At 43.1% G+C, this 17,793-nt stretch overlaps 1 protein-coding gene across 3 annotated transcripts in view; it reads left to right on the top strand.

Annotated features, from left to right (window-relative positions):
* The window catches only part of bag5 (BCL2 associated athanogene 5), a 23,143-nt gene extending 7,131 nt beyond the window's left edge, over nucleotides 1-16,012 (top strand). Inside the window, exons 1-3 of one of the 3 annotated variants that reach the window (XM_030044188.1) lie at nucleotides 1,336-1,486; nucleotides 6,212-7,105; nucleotides 9,068-16,012. In XM_030044188.1, the coding sequence (XP_029900048.1) occupies nucleotides 1,464-1,486; nucleotides 6,212-7,105; nucleotides 9,068-9,608 (1,458 nt within the window). In that variant the 5' untranslated portion in view covers nucleotides 1,336-1,463 and the 3' untranslated portion in view covers nucleotides 9,609-16,012. Of the gene's footprint in view, nucleotides 1-1,335; nucleotides 1,487-1,574; nucleotides 2,029-6,211; nucleotides 7,106-9,067 lie in introns of those variants that run through there. The other 2 variants (XM_030044187.1, XM_030044189.1) reach the window with 2 other exon arrangements.
* Nucleotides 16,013-17,793: the final 1,781 nt, after the last annotated feature.

Consider the following 17,793-nt stretch of genomic DNA (forward strand, 5'->3'; position numbering starts at 1 on the left):
ACAATGTAACAGTGAGTTATTTATTTTGTTTTTTTATTATTCTTTAAATTTTTTCTATATTCCTTGTTTATAGTGTTTATATTACTTTTTGATATTTATTATCTGTTTATACTGTTTATAATGTAAATTATGCTTCATATTTTGCTATCCACTTTGCTGCTGTAATGCTTGAAATTTCCCCACTGTGGGACTAATAAAGGAATATCTTATCTTATCTTATCTTATTTATAATTTCACATACTTTATATTTCCAAAATGACAAGGTTTTTCATGTTATTGAATTCTAATATATTAGGTATGGTATGTTGACATTGGGAATAATAAATAAAAAAAAAAAGTATTGATTTCATACATTTTTCATTGGTGTCACAGTAATTATAACATGATGGTGATGGACACTGGTCGGAAGGGCCCCCTGAGAATTTTTGCTTATAGTATAGGCATTATGCAAAGTGACCTAGGAAAAATTGCAACAGAAACTCTTTCAACTTTTTTAGTCTCATAAATATGTTGGTTATAACATATCAAAAGTCCTAAGAAATCCCAGTGGTGGAAAGTTTTGAAAATCACCTATTTATGACCACATATTACCAAAAAACACTGTTTTTAACACACAGGGGAAAGGGGTTCCAAATTTTACTTTCAGATATCACTATAAAAATTCACAAGTTGATTACACACACAAAGACAAGAAAAAAAGTCAGTTACAAGTTCTTTGAATTATTCTGTTTACACATGCATATCACACATTATCTGATTTGATATGCGCTAATAAGGAATTTAAGGAATAAATGCCAGAACAGATATTTAAACAGTGAATTTAAAGGTTACTATATATACAGTAACCTTTTAATTCATTAATTCAAGGTTACTATATATATAGTAACCCTTTAATTCACTGTTTAAATATCTGTTCTGGCATTTATTCCTTATATTCCTTATTAGCGCATATCAAATCAGATAATGTGTGATATGCATGTGTAAACAGAATAATTCAAAGAACTTGTAATTGACTTTTTTTCTTGTCTTTGTGTGTATAATCATCTTGTGAATTTTTATAGTGATATCTGAAAGTAAAATTTGGAACCCCTTTCCCCTGTGTGTTAAAAACAGTGTTTTTTGGTATTATATGGTCATATAGAGGTGATTTTCAAAACTTTCCACCAATGGGATTTCTTAGGACTTTTGATATGTTATAACCAACATATTTATGAGACTAAAAAAGTTGAAAGAGTTTCTGTTGCAATTTTTCCTAGGTTCACCCCCTTTTTCTCACAAAATGCCTATACTCAACAGACTCAAGAATCGCCTCTGCCAGCGACGCTCCAACGCGAAACGCGCTTCGCCGCGGTGTAAACTCCGTGTTCGCTGCTGCCTGTGGACAGTAAAGTAACTAAAGGTAGCAAAGCCGAGGCTAATGTTTAGCTTGAGCCTGAGCGGCGCGCCTCTCCACAACAAGTCCGATGGCTGTACGCTGGCTATGCAGGTAAGGACGGGGGAAATGAAGCGGATTAAGTGGTTAAAAAAAAAAAATAAAGTTTGAAGTTATTTAGCCGGGGAGGTGCGGCGGCGGGGCGGTCAGGTGATCAGCGGCTAGGCTAGCCGAGCCTAGCTTGACACGGACGATGCTATTCACATAACGGACGGACGTGGGAAAGCGGGCGCTAATAGTGACATCGTAGACACACACACACAAAGAAAAACAAAAGAGGAAAACGCCCTCCTCGTGTTAGGAGTGTGTGCGCTGTAATAACACACAAGTCGGGGAAGTTTGGTGGTTTAAAGGTGGATTTTAAAGCCCTCCGGTGTGTGGGCGGGGCGACACCAGCCCGGACCCGCAGTCAGTCACACGGTCCGTCGGTCGGTCGGTGCACAAGCGACCGGAGCGGTGCCGAAATATTTCTCTCTTTTTTTTTTTTGTTGGATTATCCATCTGGATTCCACGTTTCCCCCCTGGAAATTTGCCTTTAGCTGATGGAAACGGGCATCTGTAGCCATGTGTGCCAATGTGTTTGGAGTTCTGAAGAGGTGAGGAATGGTGTTTGGGGAGGGCGGTGTGTGAGACGCAGCTGGTGGTTTGTGGCACAGCTTCTGGAGATAAACACTATATATGGTGTATGAGGAGTCTGTAGGCGTGTGTTCCCCCCCTTTTCTTTCCTCTTTTTCTCTTTTTGTGCGAGCCGTGTTTGTCATCCTATTTCTATACATGTATGATATACCCTAAGTGAGGTTTGCCATGGTGACATAATGCGCAAAGCTCGGCTAGGTGGTGAGGTCCGCCTGGAGCTGGGAGGAGGAAGAAGGTGCTTTTGGCAAAAAAAATCATCAGGCAGATGTGGCCGTTCCATAGGTTCAGCTCCCAGGGCTCAGGAAGCCTGCTGCACCATGCTTTGTGACTCAGAGGAGGGGAAGACTGATTCCTACTACCAGATCTATTCTTAGCTTCCAGATAGATCATCATTACACTGGAGGAGACAGAGACAGAGCCCCCGGAACCGGTCATGTTCCCCTGCCTCTGTATTGGGATCAGGCTAACATATGACGAGGTGGATGTCAGGCTGGTAGTGCCACCTCGCATGTGTAGATTTTGATTTTGTTGAGCTTTTCCTAATGAATGCTCAGATCTGTAAGCTCTGCCCAGGCGTGCATTCATTCCACCCTGTTCTGGAGATGCCCATCCCTCTCCCTCTTACATAAACTACTTTGGGGTAATGCAGATGAATTATCCTATCTCTGCCTATTCTAATACATTGCACTGATTCTATGAATAGCAACTGTCTCATTGTGGTTCTGGAGTGTTGGTATGCATCGGCCCCCCCAAACGTGCTGTCAGGCGTCTCGTTTGATAATGACAGACTGTTTCATGATGCAACCCCTCCCCTGAACCATGTTCTTTTGCCAAAAAAAAAAAAAAAAAAAAAACTAAAATCCTTTTCTTATCTTAATCCTTCATATCACCATTCACACTGTAGATAAATATTAGCACTGCACAATATGGAAGAAAATTTATACCTCAATATTTATGCCAAATAACTCAATAGCGATATGATATACAATGTGACTATGGGTTCACACTTATTTGAGATTTTAAGTGTAGTAGCAGTGAAAATTAGGCATTCTTCAAAAAAGAGTATAATACCACCAACTGAATGTAGAAAATGCAGCTACTTCACAAAATACTTGTTTGATCAGGATAGACAAATCACTGTCTTAGGCTGCATTAAAATATTTTTTTTTTAAATTAAAATAAAAAAATTCCTGCTGCCTCTGCTTCAGCACAATGCTTCAATAATATTTTAATTGCAGCAACAATGAAAATTGAGCATTTTTCAAAAGAAACAGCATAATAATACCAACTGGATGTAGAAAATGCAACTACTTCACAAAATATTTTTTTTTTTTGATCAGAACTGACCAACCGGTGTCTTAGGCTAACCCAAACCCTAAATTTGATATCGTCCATATTGTTGCCTTGTGAGATATTAATATCTCATATGTTCCTATCTAGATAACGATACGCTAGCAATATATCGTTCAGCCATAATAGATATGAAGAAGAAAGTAGGCTTTGAGGTACACTGTGCATTTTTTTTTGGATGATGGAAACAGTGTCCCCTAGTGAACAGTCTGTTGCTTCTTCTTTCTTTTTTTTTCCTCCTGAATCTGAAGTAGAAATTTCACAGCTTGAGGTTGCTCGTCACAAACCACCACACCTCAGCGGCGTTTCAGGTAGCGGTGTGCATGACAATGTGCCCGACCAGTGGGGAGGATTATGTGTAGCATGATTGACAGGAAATACTCCACACTGACAAGCAGACCCAGGGCCCTAATCTTGTAAGGACTGCCAAATTTGGACACAGTTAATAATCTCCAGGAAACACAACATTTCAGCGTGCACACACACACACACACACAAACACATGCACACCTAAAACAATACACTGTCACGCCCCATCTCTTCAAAACGAAAGAATATCAGTGTAGTACGACACCAGAGGCAGAACTGCTTTGACCTCCAGGCAGTAACACGGTGTGACTGAGATTCATTATTTACCAGAGGAAGTTGAGCTCATCTGCGGTCGGTGGTTTTGCTGATGGAGTTTTTGTAAGTACCGTTCAAAATGGGAATGGGTTTCGCTCGTCGAGAAGAACATGTGACACGCTTTAGGAATCTTTATTCGGACCGTGTCCTCCTAAACAGGTGCCGAGGTGCACTTGATTAACAGTTTGATCACTCGGGTGTTGGTGAGCAGCATTTTTGCTCCTCGTTCAAAGCGAGATGGCCAAGCTGGATGCCTCTTATCAGAATCAGAATCACAATCAAAAAATACTTTATTGATCTGTGAGTGGAAAATTGGGTCAGCCGCAGTTGCTCAGATTCTCAAGAGAAGAATTATAAGAAATAGAAACAGGATGTTGTAAAGAAAGAATTTGCATTATGACTAAACGTGCATTCATCCCACAAAATATTACAGCAATACTTACAGAAATAAGAAATTGAGCTGTACACAGGGATATTACATTGATCAAGTCCTACAGGCATGAAGTGGATAAATAAACGGTTAAATAGTGAATATATATACATGAATTAGAAAGCTGTCATCATTGTGTTTGCTTGTAAATCTGACAGTAGCCTGGCATGTGAAATGGATGTCATACTGATGTTGTCACTACAAAAAGTGGGTTTGACTCATTTGTAGGGCAGGATCTCGTACGAGTGAATTACACAGCCGTTTACCTTTGTTCATCACTTGGTGTTGTTTTTGATCAAGTTCATTGGATTGTCCTTGAGTTTTTCTTTATGAGGAAACAAGGCCAGACTCACCTAAAAAGGTCAAGGTCAAGAGAGAGACTCCCAGTTGCTGCTTTGGTGCGTCTGCTCTCAAAATCATCATTCACACGTGTACAGTTAGAGTGATGTGTACGGTCTACAGTCCATAATATGACTCATACTTTCCCATTGATCAGTATATGGGGTCTTTTTGTCCTGAATGTACGTCAATTATCTGCACACACACACTACAGTGACCATGAGATCCTGCTTGTCAGTTTGATCCATGCGAGTCTTTGCTGCCTGCCTCGACACCAACATCAAATTCCAGTAGTGCCCGGCCAGTATGATTTTAGAGGCAAAAAACTCACAGATTACTGATGTGGCAGCCGATATAGTGACTTGATTTGACATGAAAATAGACCTTTCCTATGAGGGTTGTGCATCGATTTATTTTTTTTTTTTTTCACTGATATGACTATGCAAAGGTACTCAGAAGGCTGCTTTCTTAACCAAATAACTTGGTAAAGAATATTCAGCATTATTGCACAGTCAAACAATTCCAGAAATGAACATTGAGAAAATAAAGAAAAATAAATAGCTAAATAAACATAGAGTATAAGTCTATTGCCGATCATTCAGATAAAGTCTAAATTAAACTTCAAATAAAAAAGGATCAAATATTCATTTCTAAATTACCCAAAGCATCTTTTTCTGCATTATGTTCTCTTTAAAAAATAAAAAATAAAGTTTTCATATCGGTCAACATATACACCAATACTGATATGGTAACGATATATCTGTGATAGGCCAATATCAGCCATTAATATCGGCTGACCAATATATGGGTCAGGCACTAGATTCCACCACATTTGTTGTAGTTGGTGATTAAAGTGATTTTTTTTTTTTTTCCTTTAATCCTACAGCCTGTGAATGTCACAGTTTGACCAACGGGCTGTGAGGCAACCATGAGCTAATGAACTGAAATCTCTTTGAACAATACCATTTACTCTAAATATTTGGTGTTTCTGTGTTCTTTCTTGTGACCTGTAGCAGAATCTGGGTCTCATGGCCTATTGAAGTGTAAATGATTGAAATTCTACTATTTCTAACTTAATTGTTTTGCATTTTACTGGACTATAATCAGGGTGGGAATAGAACAGCAGCCACCACCCGCCTGCTTTTAAATGCTTGGCAGTGGCTTGTAAATTTGTCTTCTCTACCAGTCGCTTTGGCAGGTGACCAAACATCATGGAGGTCCTTTTCTCCTCTAAAATGTGCCTGGTAAAAGAGTTAAAGCAGCTTTTGTGAGTGAAGCAGCCGTTGTGGCCAGTGGAAAAAATTGTTTGCTCCCTGCCCTGCTCTAATGAGGCCTCGCTCTGCTCTGAATTGCTGCTCATTGTTCTCACTTCCTTTGTGCTGCTGTGTGCCTTTTTCCAGCCTGTTTGGGAAGCCCTTTGATGGTGGGAAGAGGATGGACCATGGCGGCCCACCACAGCAGCAACAGCAACATCCGATGCAGCAGCAGGCGTACCAGCCGCAGCACCCAGCCATGATACGTCTGTACGAGATCCAGAAGGAGGTGGCGTCTCTGGGGCCGCAGGTCTGCACCTTCAGCGGCCTGCAGAACGACCGCGAGTACAAGCGGCTGGAGCGCGAGCTGACCCAGCTGCTGCTGGAGGTGGACAAGGTCGACACGGAGGGCAAGGCCGAGCTGCAGGCGGCACGCAAGCGGGCGGCACAGGAGGTAGAGGGCATGCTGCGCTACCTGGAGGAGAACGCCACCCATCCGTCCCGCCTGGCCATCGAGGAGCTTAGCCGCGAGGCGCGCCGGCTGGTGGACGAGGGTGTCGTGGCACCGCAGCGTGCAGGCGGGGCGACGGAGATCAGTGACGAGCTGGTGGACGCGTTGCAGGAGCTCATCCTGAAGCTCACCCAGGTCAAGACCGGAGGGAGGGTGCCGCTCCGGAAAGCACGTTACCGGGCGCTGACCCGCCTGTGCGCTGTGCAGGACGTGATAGAAGGGCGCACGCAGCAGCAGACCCTCTCCCTGCCGCTGTCGGGCGACACCCACGAGGCCGTGAACTGCATCAACCAGGTGATGGTGAAGGTGAGCGTGGCCCGCAGCCAGCTGGTGGCCCTGCTGATGGGTCTGAGCGGGCGGGACAGCTGCGCCCACCTGTCACGCATCCTCACGGAGATGCAGGTGGAGCTGGACGCCCTGGACGTGTCCGGGAACGCGGCTGTCAGAAACTACCGGAAACAAGTGGTGGAGGAGATCAACGGGCTGCTGAAACACCTGGACCTGGAGGGAGAAGGAGACGACACGCGCAGGTAGGCACCGCCGGAAGGCAATCATAAATGAGGTAGCGATGTATTCACATGTTCTCTGCATGATCAGAAATAAGACTTTCCCACCAGGAAGTACCACTTGATGGTCCCTCCACATTAAGATGCTGAACTTTAGGAAATCAGGGCTCTTAGACGGACTCGATCAACTGGCTAACTTGTTGCACAGCTGAATTAGCCCACATGTTATTTAGGTTTCTATCCAGCATTTATTTAGCTGAATAGCAGGCAAGACAACAGGATACTTCAAACATGACGTATCACCTTTTGTGTTTCCTCTCCCACTCACCCTCGTGTAGGTAATGGTAGCGGCTCTGCAGATGTTTTTCCAAAGAAATGAGCACAGGGCACAGATGATGGATTGGAGGGGAGGCGGGGAAAGGGGGCGAAGGTGCTTTGCTGAAATGGGATTCAATTTGTACTACTCACAGACAGAAGCAGGCCAAAAGTGAATTAACTTTAACACAAGCAGAGGTGCACTGACAGCATTACCAGGTACTTTGTTATGTAGATTGGCCAATTCAAGTGCCAATCCCAGGACCAAATTTATTCACACCACCGTGATTTGTTTCATGTTGCCTCTTTAAATCAAAATATTCACTTTTCACTCCATCACATAGACTGGGAAAATAGTAATACAACAGAAAAACAAGAATAACACTCTTGTTTCGTGAATGGTGACATTTGAGCAGTTTGTTTGCCTACCAGCACCAAGCCAGCCAGAACTGAAAAAAACAACACTGCCTACCAGAAATTTCAGAATAAGAGCCATATTGGATGGAGGTGTTGCAGTGGTTTGAGTAATACAAGGTACCAAAGTAAAAGTGGTTTCAATACTGAATCATTTTCCTAATCCTGGTCAGAACCATATATTTATACCAACATTACGTAATTTAGCTTTTTTTCCCAAGTGACAGTGACAGATTTTACACTTTATTTTGAAGGCTGAATCACCCTCTGGTATTATTCTCTCTTGCTGCTTTGCCTCCTACACTGCCAGTGCTGCCAGACACCTCAGCCTGGCACAGCTGGCGCTTTGACTCACCGCACTACAGACGTTGTTCCTTCCGCCGGAAATTTATTTTGCTGCAACAAACTGCAGTTCGTTAAAGTATCGAGGTCAGAAATATTACCCGTTATACTGCAGGTAATGTCCGTGCACCTCCTGGGTATCAGTAGCATGAACAAATAGGCATGTAACAGGCTTACAGGTCATTGTCATGTTCCTGACCAGAGTTAACCCTTTTAAACCAGAGCAAATTCACTTGATTTCATTCAGTAACATGGGGGAAAGTAATTTTCAAAAAATACTAGAACGTTAATAAAAAAAAAAAAAAAAAAAAAATAGCCCAAAAATAAAAAGAAATAACACAAATTTTGTCAAGTAAAATAAAACCTTCCATCCACAAGCCCACATCCCTTAAGACTCAAATGATGAAAAAAAAACTCTGAATAGCTACATAATTAATCAGCGAGTTAAATAATGGGCTTATTACACAGTTTTTTTGTCAGCTGAGTATAAAGAGTCCTCACCTAAATTGACTCAGCATAGTGCACCTTTAATTGACTTGGAATAGTGCAATATTCTCATCTCACAATACAATTTGATACGGGATTTTAGCTTCACAATTCTGTAAAACGACAGTGATATTGATCTTTAAATAAACTTGAACTTGAGACTAAGCACAGGCATGTTCATTTCTTAGCTACAAATATAAATATAGAAATATAATTTTGACAGACTCAATCATGCAGCAGAGTAAAATGCAGTGTGTATTGTAATTCATTGTTCTGCCTCACAATGTGTATGGTGACATAATCAATTTTAATATATTTAATTTATTTCCCTTTTCCTGACCTGATCATAAAGGTTGGTGCTGTGCCAGGACTTAGTCAACATTAAGTGACCGAGTATTCGCGCGTGTGTGTGTGTGTTTGTTTCATCAGGTACGACCTGGCGCAGAACAACTCCATCCGTGAGATCGAGGCCGTGCGGGGTCACGTGTCCCACCTGCGGGGCGAGGTCCTGCGGCACTGCGGGATGGGCGAGCTCAGCTTCCGCCCCAAAGCCGAGCTGCAGAGCCTCCTCACTCACCTGGACCAGGTGGACACGGGCAAGAACCCGTGCATCAGGGAGGCCCGGCGCCGCGCCGTGGTGGAGGTGCAGGCCATCATCACCTTCCTGGACCTGCGCGAGGCCCTGTGCCGCCGTCAGCCGGGCCCCGCCGAGCACCCGTCCCACCGGGCCGTGTGGCTGGTGCTGGGCAGCCTGTCGGAGCTCCAGGCGCAGGTGCTGGGCTTCGACGGCAAGCGGGCCGACAAGAGCTACATGATGCTGGAGGAGCTGCTGACCAAACAGCTGCTGGCTCTGGACGCCGTGGACTCGCAGGGCGACGAGGGCACCAAGGTGGCACGGAAGCAGGCGGTGAAGTTTGCCCAGAACATTCTCAGCTACCTGGACATGAAGACAGACGAGTGGGAGTATTGATCCACCACAACATGGCTCACAGAACATGTTTTGTAGTTGTGACGGCCATGTTGGAGGGTAAAAACACTGCAGCAGGATGGGAGTGGTTGATAACGTCTGTATATAAGCTGGTGCATTATCACCCCACAGGCTCGCCTCTGTAAATATTTGACTGAAAATCCCAGAATGCACTGCAGCAGCGCTTTTTTCGTCTATTCGTGGTAGTCATGGCCGACCCTGCTGAGAAGTCAACAGCAAAGAACTCCTTTTTTGTGAAATTCACTTTGAAAATTCATTGTTCTCCTGACATGTCATGTGCTTTTTGAAGGTTTACAGAAAAATGTTTTTGAGATTTCCTGTGTGTGCGCGTGTGTGCGTGCGTGCATGTGTGTGTGTGTGTGTGTGTGTGTGTGTGTGTGTGTGTGTGTGTGAAAGCTGTCGTCTGTGTGGTCGTCTTGGTGTGTGGTTGTTCAACCTGCTGCCAAAGCACTAAATAATGCCTGTTCCAGTGGTCGTATCCTTCGGACTGCAGTTGATATTGATAAGTTACCCCGGAGTGATTGCTTTGTGTTGGCATCGCTGTTTGGCTTAATCTGTTTGGCTTAATTTGACTGTCAGTTGTTAGTGAAGTCAGCTGATCCATGTGTTAAGTACAGTGAGCCAATTAGTGAGAGAGCAGCAGGAGTCAAGATTACCTGCCCCCCACTGCTGACATGTGAGCTGGGCTGGGTGGCAGTGATACCTGTTGGCACTGTGCCAGGTTTTGGATGTTAAGATGTCTTTGGCCTTGTTCACACTGCCAGCCAAAATCCATTTTTTGGCATGTCCACATTAATTTTAGTAAGTCTGGACAGCAAAAAAATACACAAAATGCGATTTTTGCAAATCGGATCCAAACCACATTTTGAGGTGGTTTGAAATGCAAAGCCAATCAGATTTCTACAGACGCGTCTCAGTCCGGATGTTTTGGCCACTCAAATCGGACCTCAAACTGTCTTTTTGCCTCATTTGCAACCAAACACACAGTGATGATGTCAAATCCAGAGAGACGGAAGTGCAGAATCCGTCCTGCTGCGAGCAGAGCGGCATGGAGACGCTGAAATAAACTGTCCTCTGCCTCTTTTAGGGGAAGCTTCTGGACATTTCTCCTGCTTCGCCAGTGTACATAGTTACTGACAATGATGTCGTTACCATAGCAACCCATGCAGATAGGTTGGTGATGTCTAAACACATAAATCCGACCTGCTCACTCGCAAATAACAGACAGTCAATGTTGACTTGACTCTCTGATTTGACAAACAAATCTGATTTACCTGCCGTCTGAACAAGGCCTTAAACATCACAAAACGGAAAGAGTAACTAAACTCCAAACGTAAATCTCAATGAAGCCTGACCTCTAATTTTGTAAAGTAAGGTGCCTGATCATGAGTGGCAGGTGATGTCATCACCTGTTCTCTATCGGTGGTGCCGTCACCTGCCACCAAAGACCACACACCTTTTCATCATGAGAGGTCAGGCCTCACAGAGACTTGGGCTTGAGGTTTAGTTAATTTTTTAAAAAATTACCGGGCCAATTCCATCCAAATGTCTGGTTTAATTTTAATGTCCTGGAGTATGTGTTGAGAAAATCAGTGCAGAGTGCAGAGTGCAGTCTGATTGGGCTCCAAAAAGCAGATGGCATGCACAAGTGTTAAACAGGGGGGGGAAAAAACAATCTAGAATGAAATGAACAACAAAAATTTGGGAAAAAGTGTTATTTCAGAAACAGTATCAAAAGTGAAATATTAGATGGAGAGCTGAGGCATTTCCATTTCAACAACACCTGGCGCCTCCAAACTCAGACAAACAAACCAGAGGTGAATTGAGAGAGAGAGAACAGTGGGAGTTTACATTATTGATGGCAGGCCTCTCTCCAGTCCTGCCTGACCCTGTTTGTCCCCTCAGCATTTGATTTGTGTTTCTGGTGGCGATCCAATACACACTTCGGGTGGCAAACACCCCAAGCCCTAAAAACCACGGCTGTTGTAGTCAAGCGGTCAAACCGGACAAATGACAAACAATAAGCCAAGCCTCTTCCACCCTGTGTGCTGCGATCGATAAGGGTAAACAAAGTTAACATGAATTTTTTTTTTTTTTTTTTTTTTTTGTGCAGTTGTTCTGAGTCAGGCGGCCGGCCACAAACAGGATGTTTAGCGGAGACGGCATGCAGTGCGTCTGGTTCTTGTGGATAAAAAATAATCCCCCTGCCCTTACTGCTTGTGTAGTCAGTAGTCTGAAACATGTTTCAAATGTTTGTTGTGACTTTGCGTGTTTGCTTGGCTAAAAATGGAGGTTCAGAGTCGTTGAGGTGGGAGTGAAATTTTGCTGTTGCTGCTTTTGGTTTTGTTTCTGCCCATTCGCTTTTCTGCTCGAGAGGAGTGAGACTGTGAGAGGCCGCGAGGAGAAGGAGGGGAGGGTGAGATCCACCGGATTGACATATTAAGGTTGAAAAACACAAGGCCGACAGTCAGGCAGAGTGGCGAGCGTTTGACGGTGATCGCGGTCGACGGAGCCCTCTAGAAACCGCAGAGCTGCAGCTGAAGACGCAGGGAGGGAAGCCAGGGGAAGGAAAAGGACTTGGACAGAAGACAAGTCCAAATCTCCGTGCCTTTATTTTCACCCTTCCCCTTGACCTTTATGTTGGAAAGCAAACCCTCGTCGTCCATCGACTGAAGAGGGAGTGAGCAGCTGCTCTCTTTTTTGATACGTACTAATGCACAAGAATGAGGAAACAAAAGCACTGAATGTGTTTGTGGCGAGCACCTGGGCTACTATCGCCATAAGAAATTTGCACTAGCTGTCAGAAAACAAATTTTTCAACCCAGATTATAGGAACTACAGAATTTATTCACTGTTAAAGGCAGACCGGTCAATAATTTGAGACGAGAGATGGGCAATGCACATTCAGCAGACAAGCAATAAAGTGAAAATACATGCATTCTTGCTGCAAGCAGGCCAAAATCTTAAATGTAATTGAATATAAACAGAAAAATCATCCATAGAGCAACTCCAAAGCCACCCATTCAGCTCATTGAGGTGTATGGTAGTGTTGTCTCTGTTGACTCGCCAGCTAACAACTGAACTGGTGTTCATAACGCAAAATCATATAGGCGAGGAAGTATAGAAGCATTACAGGAGGCCAGTGGGGCAAAACCCATCTTGCAAAACATGTCTCCAAAATTATTTCATCTCAACGTTCCTTGTATTTGCATTTCTTTATGTAGACGTGATCACATGAGGACATTAAGATTATAATCACTGGATGTGCTGCAGAAGTCAACCGGGCAGAGTGCCGGGTTGTCCCATACGGGTGTGGCCTTTTGGATCCGACACACGACCTGACGGCAATAAAGGAGCCAAAAAAAATCAATGTTTTCTTTCGATAAATAAATGAGTTGAAAAATAGTTGAGGAGTATAAAAGGAAAGCACAAAGGAGAGCACAGCGAGCACCAGCCTCAAGAGAGCGGTGACAATAAAAGCCTCTCATAAGAAGCGAGTTTAGCCGCCTCCCCACCACCACCCAAAGACTCTTGTGCTGCCACGGCAGGCCAGCGTTGGTGCAGAGGGGCGTCACATTTGTCATCCACATGTACTGTAGCAAAGTCATGGTGAAACTGTCCCTGGATTACCATCACAATGCTTGCAGAAGCACAAAGATGATTTTTAAATTTAACTTGATGAATAACCAACAATGGTTAATTTCTTGTGTGGCTCCAGTTTGCCTAACAGGCAGTGCAGCACAGCAACAGTCACCGCCCACACTCCTTTTGAACGTTTTGGTCCACACTTGCTCGTACGTAAGAAACAGCATCATTTCCTTTTTAATATAACAGCGTTTGAACACGCTCTCAAATGTGTAGATGCTTACAAACCATGGGATCAGCTCTGTGTGAAGAAATGCAAATATAAGGAATATGACTGAAGTGAGGATGTGATGATTTCTGCTGCAACGTGTATGTTTATACTGTCTTGAGAGGTAATACATGTCAGTTTTGACACGTGTTTGCAAGAGGATTTTGACACCAACATCCTTCCGCGAGGCCTGGAAATGTGACGGAGAGTTTCCGTGGCCTCGTGGCTGCTCGCAGTGAGAATGCATGTTAAAAGGCCAACGACGTGTCTCGTGGTTTTCCTGGCAACGGCGCGTTACTACGTGATTAACTCGTCAGCGCGCTGTTTGTTCGCCCAAACCGGCTGAAGTTGTCCTCTGTATCTCTGCCTTGTTTCAAAATACAAAAAAACATATTCCAGGCGACTCCCACAGAACCTTTTCATCCGCTGCATTAAGCCGCTGCTGGGGATTTATGGCACAAAGCGTCCAGCCAGCCCTCTGGGTGTGTGGATGACTCATACGGGAGAAGATTCGATTAAACAGAGTTGGTTAAACATGGTCAGCCTGGCTCTTACTGCAACAGATGCTTATTCACAGCAAAACCTTACGCTCTCTCAAACCAAACCGACCCGGACACACCTTAAGTTCACCGCCTCTCTAGGTTTTTTTGTTTTGTTTAATTTGTACGCGGAATATATCTATCAGTCCTTGCCGTTAACAGCATTTCTATACACTTACTTGCTTTTTGAACATATCCATTTTGGTGATTTTAATACTGTATAGTTAATATTACTTGGGATATTACTTTTTTTTTTATAGTGTCTTCATAGTGTCTTGAAGCCTATTTTCTATTCAGTATTCACTAAGCCTCTATGAATAGATGCGCTTCCCATACAAAGTTGCACTCAACCTTAAAAAGAAGGATGGCAGTGAGGTAAAGCAACATTTTTCCTAAAAATAGTGAGATTTGTGGTAGAATTTATCCTGGCATGAAAGTAAAAAAAAAACCTGAATAATTTCCTTATTGGTATTCTGGTCCCAAAACACTCCTCCTCCACAAAGATGCTTTACTGGATGCACATGAACTCTGATCCTGAGCGGTGTTTCAGTATTTAAAAAAAAAAAATCATTTTCAGTTCTGAATGGATCAGAAATAATGGAATTCAAAATACAGAATACAACTATGACCGTATTATAAGATCAATGTGACATTTTTGTGGAGAAACTTAGGTGCTCCTTGCTCTAATTTTTCTCTCTTTTATTTTTTTTTTTAAGAATTAACACAAGAAAGGCAATGGCATTTTGAAAAAAAAAAAAAAAAAATGAAATGAGGACCAACAAGTCAAATCAATTTGAAAGAGATGAACATAATTGTTACTATGATTTTTTGTGTGTGTGTGATTGTGAAAATATTGTACGGTTTGTACAGACAACTGAGTCACTGAAGGGCATTTTGAAAGCTGAGATATTTAAGCTTTTAATTCAGTCATGTCAAAGCAATTGCTACAGAGTTGGCGTTTTTTAGGACAGATACAAAAAATAAGGCATGTGTTTCAAGCGCTCTTAGAAATTTGGTATACAAAATACCAGTTTTACAGAAAATAAACCAAGTTTTTTTTCCCCCCTTAGAAAAATACCACTCCCTCCCATTCCAAAAATCAACAACTGACTAGGAACCAAATTTCTCGGTGGAACAGGAATGGAAAACGTCGAAGCGAGACCCAAAATGTGACTTAGTGCTGAAAGTATTTGCTGCCCGTGTCCCGTGCTGCTGAGCGACCCGCAGGACGACGGGACGGGGCCGCTAAAAGCAGCTCCAGGTCACCGGGAGCGCCTGGACCCGGTGGCTCTGCAGTCCATTAGTGCTGTCGCGTTGAAAGGGTTCAGATCCGGCGGGTGTTTCAGGGTGGACTTGTATCATTTCTCAGCTCTGGGAGCACAACAAGTTACGTTCAACACTAAAGTGGGTTGAGTCGATGGGAAATAAACACCATCCGCCAGCCAAATGCTGATGTGTTTTGGCAGCGGTCGGTGAGTTTTTCTTCTGGCAGGTTGCCGTCCCCAATCTGGAGGTTTTTTTATTCTACACTAAAACTCTGGTTGGCAGGTAAAACAGGAAAAGTGGCTTGTGGATTTACAGAAATACCAAGTTTCCTGCCCTATAGGTTGAATGTAGTCATCGAGGAATGTTTTGTTTGTGTAAATCTTAGTACCAAAGTTGATTTATTTACGAGCACTTTTTGAGGTTCCTTTGTTACTGTTGCTTTGCCTTGTTTTTGACAGGAATGTGTTCTGTGATGGCAAAGGTACTGCATTTCTTTCTTTCTTTTTTTTTTTTTTTTCTAATCGATGATACGTTCTCTTCAGTCGCCTTTAACTGCGTTGATTGTGACAGGCTTTCGCTGTTTCTCATCCGAGATGCGCTTGTACAAAAAAGCACACTGAGACTGGAAAAAAAAAAAACAAAAAGTTGTGTGAATGCTCCATGGATAGTTTTGTTTTAAAAAAATTTGTATTCCTATTGCAAAATAAAGGACGGACGGCGTGTCTTGATCAGTGTTATGTTAATGTGTTTTATTCCTGGATCCAGCAGCGCTCTGGAGCACACGTGAGGAGTCGACACGCCGCTTTAACAACGATCACAAAATCTGCAAACCTTTAAAGTGCCTAGTCAGGGTTATTTTGAGAAAAATATCACCAAGGGGAGCTGGATAAAAGACGATCAGAGCTACAAATTCCCTCCCTGCAGTAGAGTTGCATTAAAATTTCAGCTGACACTCTCATCCAGAGGCAGGTAGTAGCTCAGTGTCCCGCGCGAGGACATGAGGCTGCTGCAGGGATTAAACCTGTGACCTTCCACTGACAGGGCAATTTACTAATGACGAGAGAAATGATCTCATTTTTAATTCTTTGATCTCAGTCAATTTTATCATTAAGCCAGCGGCAATAGAGATTTACACTGCATCAAAGATGAAAAGAAAAAACGAAGTGAGAAGATCAGAGTAGGAAGACCTGGATCCGGAGCTGCTTTTACACAGGAAAAGAGAAACTAGTGGTTTCAAGTGGCTGTTAATACAGGACAAACCACATTCTGATCCTGTTTCTGCTGCCAGGAAAACATCAGATCTGGCCTCTAGAATTTAAAAAACATTTTATCTGTGTGCATGCAGGCGAACACTAACTGGACGAGTTTCATTCCAGAAGGAGACATTCACCATTCGAACAGAGTGACAATTATGCTTTCAAAATGGTTAAAGGCACAACATGAAACACTTCAGAGCAAACTTTAAAGGAGAGCAGGAACTCGCTTGACAAATGGTAACAACATGGAAAGACCGGATCGTTTATGTGTAAAGGAACACTCCAAGGTTTGAGAAAAAAAAAGCCTTTTTCCAACTTCCCAAGACTGAGACAAGATGTTGGACACCATTTTCACCTCTGTATGTCCAGTGGTTGGGCTCCTATGGGTAGCATTTCATGTTAGCTTAGCATAAAGACTTGAAGTCTATGGAAGTCGTTAGCCTCGCTCTGCTTACGTGAAAACACAAACATTATTTACACAGTGGATCATGTGGATTTGAAATACAGCTTCCGAGTTGCTGTAAGGTTTATTTTTTCACTTTGACAGTGCTAGGCTAACGACTCCCATAGACTTTAAGTCTTTATGCTAAGCTAACAGTGAATGCTACCCACAGGAACTGAACCACTGGACGTACAGAAGTGAAAATGGTATTGAACATCTTGTCTCGGTCTGGGGAAGTCGGAAAAATTGGATTTTGCACAAAACGTCAGAGTATTTTTTTCTTAAGATATGAGCTTCATGTGAGGAATTCCAGAATGGATAAACCCTGTTTATCAAATATCAACGTCCTTTAATGAGCAGGACAGGCCTAATAAGATTACTGTGTAGCTTGGAGAGCCACCCATATAAAGTAATCACTGATAGGGTCGCATTCCAGGTCCAATATGATGATAAAAATATTTTTTACTTTTATAATGATCTTCAACACAGGCTGCAGTATAGATAAACAAGTGAAAGCTGCAGAGTATAAGAGAATAAAAACAAGTCAGCGGTGACCACGAAGTTTCCTATGACTGGTGTAAACCGCCCTTGGGTGTCACTGATGGTTTGACCAGGCAGCGTCTCACATACTGAAAGCTGAAAAATCAGACTATTGGTCTCCAATGTCAAAATCGATTATTCCTCCAAGTTTAATCCCAAACAGGCCAGTCGGAGCTCAGAAACCACACGGGGACGGACGGACAGAGGCCATTCTACAGTCTCCTCACTTAATCTGGCCCACAATGAGCCACAGAAGATAATGTGGAACATC

Source organism: Myripristis murdjan, chromosome 22, assembly GCF_902150065.1.
Source record: "Myripristis murdjan chromosome 22, fMyrMur1.1, whole genome shotgun sequence".
Taxonomy (NCBI): domain Eukaryota; kingdom Metazoa; phylum Chordata; class Actinopteri; order Holocentriformes; family Holocentridae; genus Myripristis; species Myripristis murdjan.